This window comes from Mugil cephalus, chromosome 15, assembly GCF_022458985.1.
Source record: "Mugil cephalus isolate CIBA_MC_2020 chromosome 15, CIBA_Mcephalus_1.1, whole genome shotgun sequence".
NCBI lineage: Eukaryota > Metazoa > Chordata > Actinopteri > Mugiliformes > Mugilidae > Mugil > Mugil cephalus.
Window position 1 is genome coordinate 13783563 of NC_061784.1, and position 14521 is coordinate 13798083.

The following is a 14521-nucleotide window of genomic DNA, read 5'->3' on the forward strand; positions in this document are numbered from 1 at the left end:
GAATTACGGTATTCTTCCTGCTTTGTCAGCGGGGTGAAATCTTTCATTCTATCCATTCAGCTTTTAGTGCAGCCAACCTTTCTTAAGCTTAATCAAGGCCTGAAATATTTATATGAATACATTCACATCCGTTCCAATCACACATGCATGCCCACTGTTAAGATTTCCCAGCAGTTTTGAGCTATACGGCAGCGAATTTCTCAATTTGCACAGTATTTTTTCTTCTTTCCACTGCAGCACATTTCTAATGCAAAGCTCCATTACTTACCTTGTGAGGAGATGGGCCACCTTTGGCACTATGCAAATAGAAAACCTGCAGTGCTTTTTTAGCTAAGTGATATATTCCTCTGAAGCAATAAATTGTGATTTGGACTCATCTGTGAAGCCTTTTCATTTTCTGTTAGTATCCATATTTAGCAGGAGAAGCTTGGCCTTGATGTCGCCTCTTTTTATTACCACAAAATAATATTATCGGCACAGGTTGATTATGCATTATGCGCCGTTTATTAATTAGATGAATTTAATAGTGATTCATCGGTTTGTGTGTGTGTGTGCGTGTGTGTGTCTCTCCCAGACATTGAGTTCAAACAGGGGGAAAAACAACATGTGGTGGAGGTCGAGGTCCTGTTTGACGGAGTCAGAGAAATGAGGGAAGCCTTCACTCTCCATCTGAAGCCCGACGAGAACATGGTGGCCGAAACTCAGGTCAGAAACGTGCTCAGCCGTCGCGCGGCAATCACACAAGATCCGAGCTGACAGTTATGGAGCGTGGGCTTTATGAAAAAGTAAAAGGTTTTCCAAACTGATTTAACCCATGTTTATCCAGGTCACTTCCACTGAGACGTCTTTTTCAAGGGTGTCCCGGCCAAGACAACAGCAGCACTTTTGCTTTAGCTGCAGCTAAAAGAGCAAAACAAATACATTTTACCATAAATAATAGATTTACCAGAAAACACAGTGAGCAGAGGAGAAAAATAAGAGGGAGGGTTGCGAATGAGCCGTGGCAGTGAGATTGAAAACGCATCCTCTGACAGTAATTCGTGGCATCTTGACTCATAAATGCCTTTGTGTCGGTGGTTCTCATCTGTCTTAAAGCGCCTGTTTTTTTTTGGTTTTTTTGTGGAACAGGTGACTAAAGTGATAGTTTACATCGAGGAGACCAACAGCATGGCTGACGTCACTTTCCCCTCCCTGCCCCATGTGGTTTCGCTGCTCCATTACGATGATGTCGCCAGGACGCCAGACAACCTTCACCCACCAGCTGGTTACCCAGTCATCTGCGTCACAGTGAGTCAAACAGAAGCTTATGACCACCCGCCTACTATTGTGTATGCGCCTCCAAAACAGTTCTGACTCATTAGAGAGTGGACATGGGCCTTCTGAAGGTGTCCTGTGGTGTCTGGCAACAGAATGTTATTAGTGGATGATCCCACAGACGGTCCCATCAGGTCTTGAACAAAATCTTTGGTTGATTAGACATTTTTTATATATTTTTTTTAAATTTTGACTCACAGTTTCCCCCCACAAATTTCAATTTTTTTTAAATACACATTAACATGATTCCAGCATATTTTAGTAAAGGGATAAATGGAGGCAGAAGACGTTACCTTTCAGTCAGCACTTCACTCGTTCACCGGTACAGAAGCTGTCTCAACGGTGCGCCGTTTCACACAGAGCGCCTCACTAAACCTGTCAATCCCCGCCCCTATCGCTGCTGAGCCCATCGCAAGGTCGCATATTACACGCCGACTCTGTCAGGTTCCCCCGCAATTGGCCGAGAGCCCATTCAGTCCCCAGGTGAAACCCCAGACGCACACTGCAGCATTAGAAGAAGAGAAGCGATTTGCGCAGCGCAGCCAAATGGGTCGCCGTGTTTTATTTTCTTTATCAACTGTCCTCCAGGAGTTGGCCGGTCTGTCCTTAAATGCCACTGTTTAGTAAGTCACACTCACCCAGATTCCACTCTTAAAAAACAGAGAGACCAGATGAACACTCAAATGGATTTGTGCGATGTTTGTGCTGCACGTGGCTGCAGCTGTGTGAACGCGAGAAGAGTGCATGTGGTTCATTTCCCTGCAGAGCTGAAATGAAGTTTTCTTGTCAAAACCGAGTGTTGAGTGCTGCACTAGGAGCCTCAGTGTCAACAGGTTTAAAAGGAAGTATGAAAACAAATTCTTGTGACACCGCCGGCACACCCATCTTTATAATTTTAAGAATTCAAATACAACATATCGACACACTAAAACATCTGGATCTCCATGACAACGTCCGCTTGCTCGTTCTGTGTGTCCTCTGCCTCGATCTCCCTCTGTCCTCTGGCGTCTGCTGTGTCTTTCCCGCTAAATTTCCTTAACCGTCCTCCAGGCGTGCAACACGAAATACCCCGACTACGACAAGACGGGCTCGATCTGTGTCAGCGAGCACATCAACAACACCCTGACCCGCTACCGCTGGCTCATCAGCGCCCCAGCCGGCCCCGACGGCGTCACCAGCCCCGTGAGGGAGGCGGACTTTGACACGTTCTTCACCTCCTCCAAGATGATCACGCTGGACTCAGTCTACTTCCAAGCGGGCTCCAGGGTCCAGTGCGCAGCGAGGGCCGTGAATTCGAACGGGGATGAGGGTTTGGAGCTCAGCAGCCCCATTGTCACTATCAGCCGGGAGGAAGGTGAGGAACGAACAATGGGCGAATCTGCTTGTGTGCCTTAACGTTTCCAGTTTTCTCCGAGGCGAATTCAACAGGGATTTAGTCCCGTCGCGGAGTGACAAAAGGGGCTTTGTTCTCCTAGCATCCCGTATGTTCAGGAATAGAGTTTTAGATGAGCACAACCTGCCGCACAGAGCAGGCATGTAAAAGACAATGACACGTTTCCTTTGCAGACAATGCGGCGTTTTAGTCCCATTTTATTTTTATTGCACTTACAAAAGGCAAAAAAATAATTAAAAAAAAAAAAGCGTATCAAATCCTGCTGTCAAAATAATGTTTTAGTAGTCCTTAAGCATTGGTAGAAAAATTTACCTAATGAATAACACGTAGAGAAAATTAGCCTTTGGAAATTAACTGAATTATTAGAGGTGATTTGGTTTAATTTGCTTGTGAGGGGTAGACAAACTCTATAAATTAAAAGCAGATGGCACAGTGCCATTTTTACCGCTTACAGCAGTAATCCATAATACAGCGTTGCTGCTTACTCTGCAGATGGGTCAAAGCTCTCACTCATTTCTCAAACAGGAGGGGAAAAAAATTACTCTTTTGGTGTTGCCATGCTGCACTCACTCCACTCCTACACATCCTAAACGCAACAAGTTCAGACTTTCCCTCTCGGGCTCAGCGTGGTCGCACGGTATTCTTAGAAACGTGGAAACCGCCACCTGACACTGCAGCAGTTCAGACTGGGTTATGAGAAAAATACGAGTTTACTTTAAAACATGTAATGTGTAAAAAGCGGGATGTGTTGAGTAATCGGCTCTAGACGCAGTCCCCGGAAATGTTCTGCAATCTTGTCCTTGCGTTCAGCGTCTCTCCTCTCTGCTCTTGTTGTATTGAAAAAAAGGGATGTGCCAGCCGCGCAAGATGGGGACTGTCGGCGCTGAGCCTTTCTCCGCCAAGCTACGCTACACTGGAGCGGACGACCCGAAGCACCCCAACCTCATCAAAGTGACTGTCACCATGCCTCATATAGACGGTAGGTGGGAGCTGGAGGCAGGGGCGCGTACCCCAGACGGAGTGAAGTGTAATCTGGCGTGTGTAACACTCGCGTCTGGGGGATCGATGGCGTGGCAGCCTTAATATACATCCAACCAGGGTTTTATCAAACCCCTCCACCTAACACCTTCTTCTTGATTTTTAATCAGGCTTCCTTCTGCTTTTGCGTCTTCCTTTTGTTCCGCATAACTTTCCCCCTTCTCCCTCTCTCTCTCTCTCAGCTGTTTCTTCCCTCTGTGTTTTTGATCATCTCTCTCAGAACAAAGTTGGCATGGACGTGCTCAGAATCACCCCCCTCTTTCCTCTTGCAGGTATGCTCCCGGTGATCTCCACTCGTCCTCTCATGAACTTTGAGCTGACTCTGAGTCCCGACGGGACCCGGGTGGGAAACCACCGCTGCTCCAACTTGCTCGACTACAATGAGGTCACCACGGGCCACGGCTTCATCACCGCCTCGACGCGCAGCCCCGAGAGCATGGGAGACTCCGAGCCGTATCAGTTCAGCGGCTCCCTGCGGGGGAACGGCACGCTGCGTTTCTACAGGAACCTCAACCTGGAGGCCTGTCTCTGGGAGTTCACCAGCTACTACCACATGTCTGAGCTGCTCACGGACTGCGGGGGAACCATAGGGACTGACGGACAGGTGTGTGTTTCTTGCGCGCCATTGTACACAAGGTATAAATTCCAATCTGGGGTTTGTACGCGCATCTGTTTGACTGCTAGCTTCCGCTGTGTGTTTGGGTGCACCTCCGCGTGTGTTCCCGTCTGTATGTTCAGTTTGTTTACAGCCGCTCTGAGGCGAAGGGCGCGCAGACAGAACGGCACCATACCTGTTTGCCTCCATTGTGTGCCTCATTCGCTGAATGTTTGTGTGTTTGCCAACCCTATACAGGCCCTATATGGCATGTGATTGACAGCTTTTAGTGTGAAAGTACGCGTACGCATAGGGAAACACACACACACACACACACACACACACACACACACACACACACACACACACACACACACAAGCAAAGTGTTGCAAACCTGACAGTCACTCTGCTGATGCTCTCCACTGCTCTCAGTATGGAGCATTACAGATAGATAGATAGATAGATAGATAGATAGATAGATAGATAGATAGATAGACAGACAGATAAACTCACTGGCCACTTTATTTGGTACACCTGCTCAGTTGCTTGTTCACAAAAATAGCTAATCAGCCAATCACATGGTTGCACTTCAGTGTATTTAGATATGTAGAGGTGATCAAGACGACTTCAGAATGGGGATGTAAGGGGATTTAAGTGTCTGTGAATGTGGTGTTGTTGTTGGTGCCAGATGGGCCGGTCTGAGTATTTCACAAACTGCTGATATAAGAAAGAAAAACATCCAGTGAGCTGCAGTTGTGTGGACGAAAAAGCCTTGTTGATGTGAGAGATCAGAGGAGAATGAGCAGACTGGTTGGAGATGATAGAAAGGCAACAGTAACTCAAATAACCACTCGTCACAACCAAGGAATGCAGAATACCATCTCTGAACGCACAACACGTCCAACCTTGAAGAAGATGGGCTACAGCAGCAGAAGACCACACCAGGTGCCACTCCTGTCAAAATTGGACAATTTTGGCCTCTGCGGTCACCAGATCTCAATCCGACACATCACCTTTGGGATGTGGTGGAACGGGAGATTGGCATCATAGATGTGCAGCCGACATATCTGCAGCGACTGCGTGATGCCATCATGTCAATATGGACCAAAATCTCTGAGGAATGTTTCAAACACCTTGTTGAAAGTATGCCACAAATAATTAAAGCATTTCTGAAGGTAAATAATAAAGTGGCCAGTGAGTGTAGATAGATAGATAGATAGATAGATAGATAGATAGATAGATAGATAGATAGATAGATAGATAGATAGATAGATAGATAGATAGATAGAAAGGAAATATTTCATGAGATACCATACTGTACCATACTATACTACACCATAAGATAAGAAAGAAAGAAAAAAAAAAAAAAAAAAATAAATATAATAATATATAATATATATATATATATATATATATATAAAATCAAACCTGATAGAAAGGAGGCTTGGTTATAGAGCCTCCCAGCAGTCGGCTGCTGAAGCCGCTGTCCAGTGCTGTTATAGTGCCATGAACAGGGTGGCACTGCTTTTCCATCAGGGATGGCTGTACCTTTGCTCTCTTCCACCCATCACTCGCCACCTCCACGGGCTCAAGAGGGCAGCCCAGAACAGAGAACCGAACCAGTCTTCAGTTCAGTCTTTTTTTAAATTTTTTTTTATTATCTGATGCCACCACTGACTCATAGAAGGACGTTAGTAGTGCTCCCCGCACTCTGAAGGACCTAAGTGTCCTTAGTAAGCAGAGCCTGTTCTGACCTTTTCTTATAAAGTGCACTAGCGTCCTCAAGACAACAAAGTTGTCTGAGCCTCTTGGAGAAGGTGCTCCGCACACGACGGAGAGGGTGGCCAGGGTTGTCCGCGATCGATCAACAGTTTGTTCAGTGTCCTTGTCTCTCGCTTAAAGTTGCACAAAATCTGTGAAAAATCACGAAAGGGAGAATCTTTGTTGGATATCTACTCTGACACCCTGTCATGCTTACGAGCAGAATCTTTGTTACCTCACTCTTTGTCTTTAATTGGCTTGCTGGTACGACTGTTGAGCTCACCGGAGGATTCGGACGTCGCTGTTTAATTCTCCGGCATATTGGCCAGCTGTCAATTAGATCCGAACAAACTTTCAGCTGCCGTTGCATCATCGCGGCAGATGTTGCAACTGTTGCTACGTTAGACGCCGCAGTATCCCGTTACTTCTTGCTGTTGTTGTTGTTGTTGTGGATTAGGAGACGGACCCTTGCTCCCTCGCTCGTGTCCTGCTGCTCCTTTGTGCTCCTGCAGCCTTTGAGCTTCTCGTTGCCGATCGGGCCGCTGTACGTGTGTGTGCGTGCATATGACAGGGAAGGAGATGGAGAGGAAGTAAGGACTGAATTTACTTGTCACTGCAAGAAGCGCCTGCTCACATTAGTTACACACGATGCCCGTCATCCACTAGACCTTAAGTCCTCTTCGTTAAGGGAGATCACTGTCACGCTGTCACTTTTTTTTTTTGCAGGGGAGTGCTGAAAAAAATAATAAATAAATAAGTCAGTCACTACCTCACAGCTCCACCAGAGTGCACACATCAGAGAGCGCAGACGTAATGCGCTAGACAAATACTCGATTTCGGATGTAATGATGTGGAGCAGTGTTTTATTCTTCCTTTTTCGTGCCTACATCATATTTCTACATAACTGCTGAGTTATTTTCTTATTCTCGGGAGTCGTTCCTTAAACTGAACGCTTGAATGCACTAGAAAGGTGAAGAGAGGGGAAAGTGTTTTTCCACAATATGCTCAACCCGTCTGTGGTCCCACGGAACCGGTCACTTTTGATCAGGCTTCAGTAAGTGAGGCCGCCTGAGTTGAAGCTCTTAACATCCCGAAGGGGCATGTCTCTGAATGTCACCATCTCTTTGACTTCTTTCATTAAGCTATCACTTGCTGAGTATCTGCGCACTTCTATGTGTGAATACGTTTTTCGGTTTGGATCCTAGTGAACAATTTTTACCTTTATCCCGTCCTAATTAGCATGGACCGTCTGTAGGAGGTCTGTTGGCTTTGAAAGGTAATTTGCCTTTCGCTATAGCAGCCATTAAATTAATCATTTCAGTCATCAGTCAGTGATTCACAGAACTAACTTCATAGACACTGTGGTGGACAGGAAGAGTCTCTCTGCCTCATTGAATGTCCAGACTGTGTGTTCGAGTGCTGTTTTAGAAAGGTGGCTGAATGTTAAAATGGGTGGTTGATCAAAGAAACATGTGAAATTACAAGTTGCTTTTCTTTTTTTTTCTTCTTGCCAACTTTTGTACTTCCCAGTATTAAATTAAAATTAAACGCGGTAATCACATAGAATCATTTACACCTTTTAGATTCAAATCAATATCAAATTCACCTCAGTTCAGTTTTGTTTATATTTTAGTGTCAAATATTAAGACCCTTCACAGGACCCAGATCATGAAACCCCAGGAGCAAGAGCTTATATAGAACAGGGGGAAAAACTACTTATATGCAGCTCGTACCCCCCTAAATGACAAGGATGAAGAAGAGGGAATCAGAAGCAAGCAGATAAATTCATGCATCCATCAAGATTTAGTAAAACCAATAAAAGGAAGAGAGACAGATTTTAAAGCATTTATTTGCATGAGGTTACTGTTAACAGTAGGAGAAGTAAAAGCAGAGGGAGATGATACTATGTCAATACGAAATGAATCTCAATAGTGATAGTCGCCTATATATAAAGATTCTGGCATAATGTATGAATATAAGATCTATCACACAATGTCAAATAAAGATAATGTACTGCAATTTAAATAATCAGTTTCTAAGGCAAACTTGTTCTTGCGAGAAAAAACTGTGGTAGTTTTGTTGGTGTGCAGAGACACCTAGTGGTGGTATTCGTGTAACTGCAACGAAGAGTCCGTGTGAAGACTGTTTTGTAGCAAAAAAAAATGTGTTAAATGGAATTATAAAACATTTTTTTTAGAAAATAAAGTTTTTTTTTATTCTGCTCAGGTTATTAGTGTAGTTATATTTTAGTTTAATTAGTTATATTTTATTGATTGTACATTTGCTTGATTAATAATCAACAGTCATTTTCACATTTTTAAGTGTTCTTCTTATAAGAAAAATAGAAGCCCAATACAAGCCCACGTCACTGCCCACTGCGGTTCTTTGTGTAAAACACAAGAAGACCTTTCTGCATTTCAGCAACGCTGAGTAGGAGGGACAGAGTTCAAACACACTGTGGAGGAGAACAATGTTTATCTGTTACATCCTCTCCGGTCTTACAGTCTTACAGTCTTACAGCTCATCAACCCACCATCCCCCTTAAATCTGGAAGGATAATACAGGCTGAGGATTTATTGCTTATAGCTGTAACCTACATTTCCAGTAAATAAGGAGCATTCTATGTCTGTCATGAATTTTATTCTCTGACTAAAATGTAATCACAGAAGAACGCATTGCCTTCAGTTTATCTGCTTGATAAGATAACTTCACTAACTTCCGACTGAAACTTCCTTCCAGGTGCTGAATCTGGTCCAGTCCTACGTGACCTTGCGTGTTCCCCTTTATGTGTCTTACGTGTTCCACTCCCCGGTGGGAACCGGTGGCTGGCAGCACTTCGACCTTCAGTCCGAGCTGCGCCTCACTTTTGTGTACGACACAGCCATTCTCTGGAAGGATGGCATCGGCAGCCCCCCGCAGGCAGAGCTACAGGGTGAGTCTGCAAGACTCCAAAATGATTATAGTTTGTGATTCTGTCCATTAAAAAGAAAATAAACTTGCAGGATCTCATATGCATTTGTGTGTGTTTTTCCAGGTGCACTCTATCCTACAAGCATGCGTATCAATGAGCAGGGACGTTTGGTGGTGAACTTCCGCACCAAGGCTCAGTTCAGGGGTCTGTTTGTGGAGGCGCATTCGTCAGGCAGAATACGAAGAGCTGGTGAGACCGGCAGATATTTATATCAGTTTTGGTATTGCTCCTCGCCAGTGATGATTATGTCAGTAGCTTTGTATCCCTTGTGAGTTTTTCCTCTCAAAATTACCCAGCAGCCTCCATGTCGTCCATGGTGATGAGTGTGGACCACCCTGGCCTGACATTTAACCTGACCTTAGTGAGGAGCGAGCCCACCTACAACCAACCAGTCCAGCAGTGGACCTTCACTTCAGATTTTGCGGTAAGACCTTGTTAATATTTATATAATGTACCTTGGTGCACAATCTGAGACATCCTCGCTGTGAGCCTGACTGTTTTTTGAGTGTGTCCCGTCTGCTGCATGTAGGTGAGAGACTACTCTGGGACCTACACCGTGAAGCTGATCCCCTGTACAACGGCCCAGAATATGGAGTACACCGTTCCACCTGTCTGTAGCCCCAGAGAACCGGTCACATTTGACCTAGACATCAGATTCCAGCAAGTAAGGCAGTATTAGTATGAGACTTTTAATATTCCAAAGTGACATCTTGCTGTCCCTGTCTCCCTGAATATAATCGACTATCTGCCTTCTGTCATCATGCTGTCACTTGCTAACCATCTGCACACTTTAGGTGAGCGACCCAGTTGCGGTGGAATTCAGCCTGAACACTCAGATGTTTTTGCTGTCCAAGAGGACCTTGTGGCTTTCTGATGGATCTATGGGTTTCGGTCAAGAGAGTGACGCAGCCTTCTCTGAGGGTACGATCTATGATTTATATATACTTGTAACGTCTGTGAAGTGAAGATAAAAAAATACCTGTTCAGTGCATAGCTTAACATGCTCTCCTATATTGTTGCTTGTTATAAAGAAACCTGGAAAAACAATTTGGTAAAGGTTTGTCTGCTTCATGTGGACAGAAATCGAAGGAAGAGTATTAGGGCCACCCATGAGAAAAAAAAAATTAAAGGAATTAGATTTTTTTTCATCATGCGCTTTGAGAAAAAGATCAAAATTTCCTGAAAAAAGTCAAATTTTCCTGAAAGAAGTCGAAATACAATTTCAAGAAATGTTAAAAAAAAAGTTGAAATCTCCAGAAAAAAAGGTCAGCTTAAAGGTCTACTTTTGACTTTTTCTCAAAATGTACACTTTTTTCTTGAGTGCATGATGAAAAAAAAAATCTACTTCCTCTAATTTTTTTTTTTTTCATTTATGGCCCTAATACTCTTCTGTAGAAAGCAGAGGTTACCTTGTTACCTTACAAAATAAAAGGCTTAACATGTTTCAGGTGACACAATATATGGACGTGTCATGGTGGACCCCGTGCAGAACCTGGGAGATTCCTTTTTCTGTAGCATAGAGAAAGTGTTTCTCTGCACTGGCGCCGATGGATATGTTCCCAAGTATAACCCGACAAAGTTTGAATTCGGCTGTCTGGCTGACTCCCCTTCACTGCTTTACAGATTCAAGATTCTTGTGAGTACATTTAGATCTCTGATGCTGCAATTTCAGTGAGAGCAGAGAGGTGAAGTATTTTACAATCTTTTTTTCTCGGTTTTTCTCTTCAATGTAACACGTCACCAGGACAAGGCTCAGCCGGAGACTCAGGCGCGTCACTTTGGCGATGTCGGTTTTAATGCTCTGCTGGCAGTGGATGATCCATCAGCTATGTCTCTCGTCAGACAGCCGGGGTCTGATGGCTTCAGACTGGACTCCACAGCCATGTTCCAGGTATATCTGACAGTTTCTTTTAGTCAAGAACCAATAACAGCTTCAGCAGTAAGATACTTTATGAAATCAAAAGGGTTTGCTGTGCATGTGTTATCATAGGACACGGCTTTGTAGTCAGACCTTGGCAGAAATCAAGAGTTTAATAATGAACTAAATTAGAGCTATGAGATGCCATTTTATTAGAAGTTGTGAATATGGAGGACTGAAAATTAAATTAATCAAATCAAATCAAATTAAAAGTAAAAATAAACATAGGCATGAATGAATTCCTAAAATGGGACATAAATAGATATTTACTACTATGTTTACGATATTGCTAACTGAAGGTGCATATTTTTATTTAATTAGTCATTAATTTGTGATTGTCTTTCCTCCAAATGACTTTAGATAGTTTTCCGAACAAGATTTTATTTATACTACTGGATATTTATTACAGATTGACTGATACAGATTTTTTTTACATTGGCATTGTCCGATGGCCAATACGTTCTGAGAATTTTTCTGAGCTGATATTTGGCACCAGTACTGCTTATTTTCTCCCCATTTACATGATAAAAGTGATGGTAACAAAAGGGTTAGTGCTCGACACGCCTATGAGTATGAGCATTTTCCAGCTTCCAGCTGCACACACTCCGCTAGCAGGGGGAGGGGCATATGTATGGGATGTACGGGTCCGTAGCGATATATCGGTGGATCTCTAATATTTATATTTCATACTTAATTAGTTGAGACACAGTTCTAAAATGTGAATAATTTTGTGTTCCCCTCAGGTTGCTGCAGGCCGTGAATGGTTCATTCACACCATTTACACGGTTCGCTCCAAAGACAACGCCAACAGAGGCATTGGAAAGCGCAGCCTGGAGTACCACTCCCTCGTTTCCACGAGCGACGAGCTGGCCTTGAGCCCATCAGTCGGCGAAAGCCATCGGCGTCGACGGAGGTCAGCCGGCGACGACGTCCCACCGGTCGCTGAAGACATTGGAGCAGACAACAACCGCGGTACCAATATTATGCACATCGCCCTGGACCGTACCAAGCGCAGGTCGGGGGGGTCAAACGAGCTGCTCCCCGATGAGCTGGAACCTAGCGAGCTGAACGCCAAGGAGGAAGACGAAGGCGTGGTGACCGTGGTGGGGGTGCTGGTCGGGCTGTTGCTCACTGTCCTCATTATTGTCACCATCGTACTGGTGCTCAGATCCAGACAGAAGGATGGCAAGGAGGGATGGAGGGAGGGTGTGCAGGAGGTGGTGAAAGGATCTGTCAGTACCGAGCCCATGCTGGTGGTGAGGATGCAAGACTGCCACAACGGCTCAGAGGTCTGAGCGGTTGAGTGCGTGGAAGGTCAGACGGACGGACAGCGGGACGTAGGGAGGATGTGAGGGTTTTTATAGTTTTTTGGATTTTCTTTTTCTTTTTTCTTTTTTTTTAACTGCTGTTGAATCACTTTCCGAAACACCAAAAAACGCGGTTGATCATGTGAGTTATTACGTGTGCCTGTTAACGGGGGGAGATTTCTACAACACTGACACCATTACATACCTTGACCACAGTGGCAGCGAACAGCACGACAGTCCTATTCGTAGTTTTTATTTAACATTCCAGCTCGTGCTGCTAGTAGCGCGGTATTTCCTCTCTCTGTGTCTCTTACTGGCTTTGTGGTGTTAAAGTGCCTGAGGCAACTATACCACTTCAGGACAGGTGAGATGTATTGCGGTTTCAGCTCTGGCAACCGGGGCCAGATGTCAGGGTACTGAACGCTCATCGAAAAACATGAGACCATTGACCTGACCTCATGTCAGTCAAAATTCTATTGAAACTTATGAACCCCGGTACTTGTGTGTGTCTCCCAAACTGTGAATGTTTTTCTACAGCTTACAAACACACATATTGTGCGTCGCATTCTAACCATACCTTATTAGATTATGGGTGCAAGATTACAGGATCTTTAATATCTTCTCGCTTTCTGTCCTATGAACTCAATTGGCATCCGTTTTGGAAATTGACACCTAAATACGGGACTGAATATCGTCGTCGTAGACTACCAGTTGTTTTGGGTTACAACATTTTGGCTATGCTGCATGAGTACAATAATAAGAATTCTGGGGTGTACTGTGCCTAATATTTTGTCATGACATATTTGCTGAGACAAGTCATTCTGAATTACGCACTGTGTAAAGAACAACACAACGTGTCAACTAAACCTTGAGAGTTCCCTTTTCTGAGTCTGTCCATGTCTGATGTTCTTTATTTTGTCTACCATATGATGAGGAACGGTGTCTGAGATTGTACTGAGCATGCCTTTTTCTGGTGAGACAGTTTGTTCATTTCTACAACTGTTTGCATTTGTGTTATTTCCTCTATAGTGCGTTCATCACTGCTTCCGGGCCGCCACAGCGTCTCACTTCTATCCATCCTCGCGGTGTTGTCGCTCCACTATGTCTTTCTTTCATATTTATTAAAAAAAAATAGGGCATATTATATAAAATTTAAATAAAGAAAACACTGGTTAAGGTTTGTTAAAAACAATCATCTCAGGAGTAATTTCTTTTACAGAAAATGGACTGTGTGTTGTAACACAATTTACTACTGTCAGCTGAAGAAAATCTCCACAGAGCCACTATCAGCTTGTTTTTTTATTTTTATGTTCACACTTTTAATGAGTGTGGTGCTGTGAACGGTCGCATATCCGCATTCAACGATCTGACCCCCCCGTTTTCTCTCACGTTTCGTTCCCCTTAGCTTTACTTGTCACTTGCGCTGTGTGGGATTTCACTGTTCTGACTCATGTTTTCATTACAAACGATGCAACCCGACATAGCTGCGTACAGATCAGTACGTCACCACGAAGAACACCGCGTTTGAGACGTTATACAGTATAATCGCGTCATTTCGTTGAGGCCACCGCTGACATTTCTCGTTTCTGTGTATTGTTAATGGATGTGCAACATACTGAGATCAGTGTTCCTAAATATGCGTCTGAATATGGTGTTGTAAGTCATCATTGTGTTTTTACTTCTAATGTTTGTCAGGGTTAGCTGATGTGAACGTGACCCGGAAATGTGACGATTGATTTATAATGGCCGGCTGAAACCCAGCTGTAAAGTTTTTTTTGTTTGTTTGTTTGTTTGTTTGTTTGTTTTTCCGTTGGCCCTAACGAATTTGGAAATAGCACCATATCTGACGTCAAATGCACTTTTTTGAGTCACATCCCTCACACGCCAGTACAAGCTATGCAATGCAATGTATACTTCACAGCCAGTTATGTCCCCATGTACAGCATATGACAATTTTAGCACAAACAATCAAACTTGATATTCACTTCGTGTCTTTTTATGAATGGGTTTTTATGTATATGTATTTAAGAATAAATATTGTTTACTGGTGTGTTGTTGTTGATTTAATCTTTGCACACGATTGGAATCATAAAATGAAGCCTCAACACTTGACTAGACTTAAATGCTTTGAGATTGTGAATACTTGAGACTTTCGACACCTACAAACTAGACATTACATACGCTGGAAAGCAAAACATCAAAATGTGGTACATTATTAGACAA

The 14521-nt window shown here is 43.8% G+C and overlaps 1 protein-coding gene across 2 annotated transcripts in view; it reads left to right on the forward strand.

The window, feature by feature from the left end:
- frem2a (FRAS1 related extracellular matrix 2a) overlaps nt 1–14348 on the forward strand; it is a 60651-nt gene extending 46303 nt beyond the window's left edge. Inside the window, exons 12-24 of one of the 2 annotated variants that reach the window (XM_047607971.1) lie at nt 575–705; nt 1129–1287; nt 2365–2668; nt 3555–3686; nt 4018–4349; nt 8842–9034; nt 9137–9262; nt 9370–9497; nt 9603–9737; nt 9868–9994; nt 10522–10709; nt 10818–10964; nt 11735–14348. In XM_047607971.1, coding sequence (XP_047463927.1) covers nt 575–705; nt 1129–1287; nt 2365–2668; nt 3555–3686; nt 4018–4349; nt 8842–9034; nt 9137–9262; nt 9370–9497; nt 9603–9737; nt 9868–9994; nt 10522–10709; nt 10818–10964; nt 11735–12286 — 2654 coding nt within the window. In that variant the 3' untranslated portion in view covers nt 12287–14348. The remainder of the gene's footprint in view (nt 1–574; nt 706–1128; nt 1288–2364; nt 2669–3554; nt 3687–4017; nt 4350–8841; nt 9035–9136; nt 9263–9369; nt 9498–9602; nt 9738–9867; nt 9995–10521; nt 10710–10817; nt 10965–11734) is intronic. The other variant, XM_047607972.1, reaches the window with a different exon arrangement.
- The last annotated feature ends 173 nt before the right edge of the window (nt 14349–14521 follow it).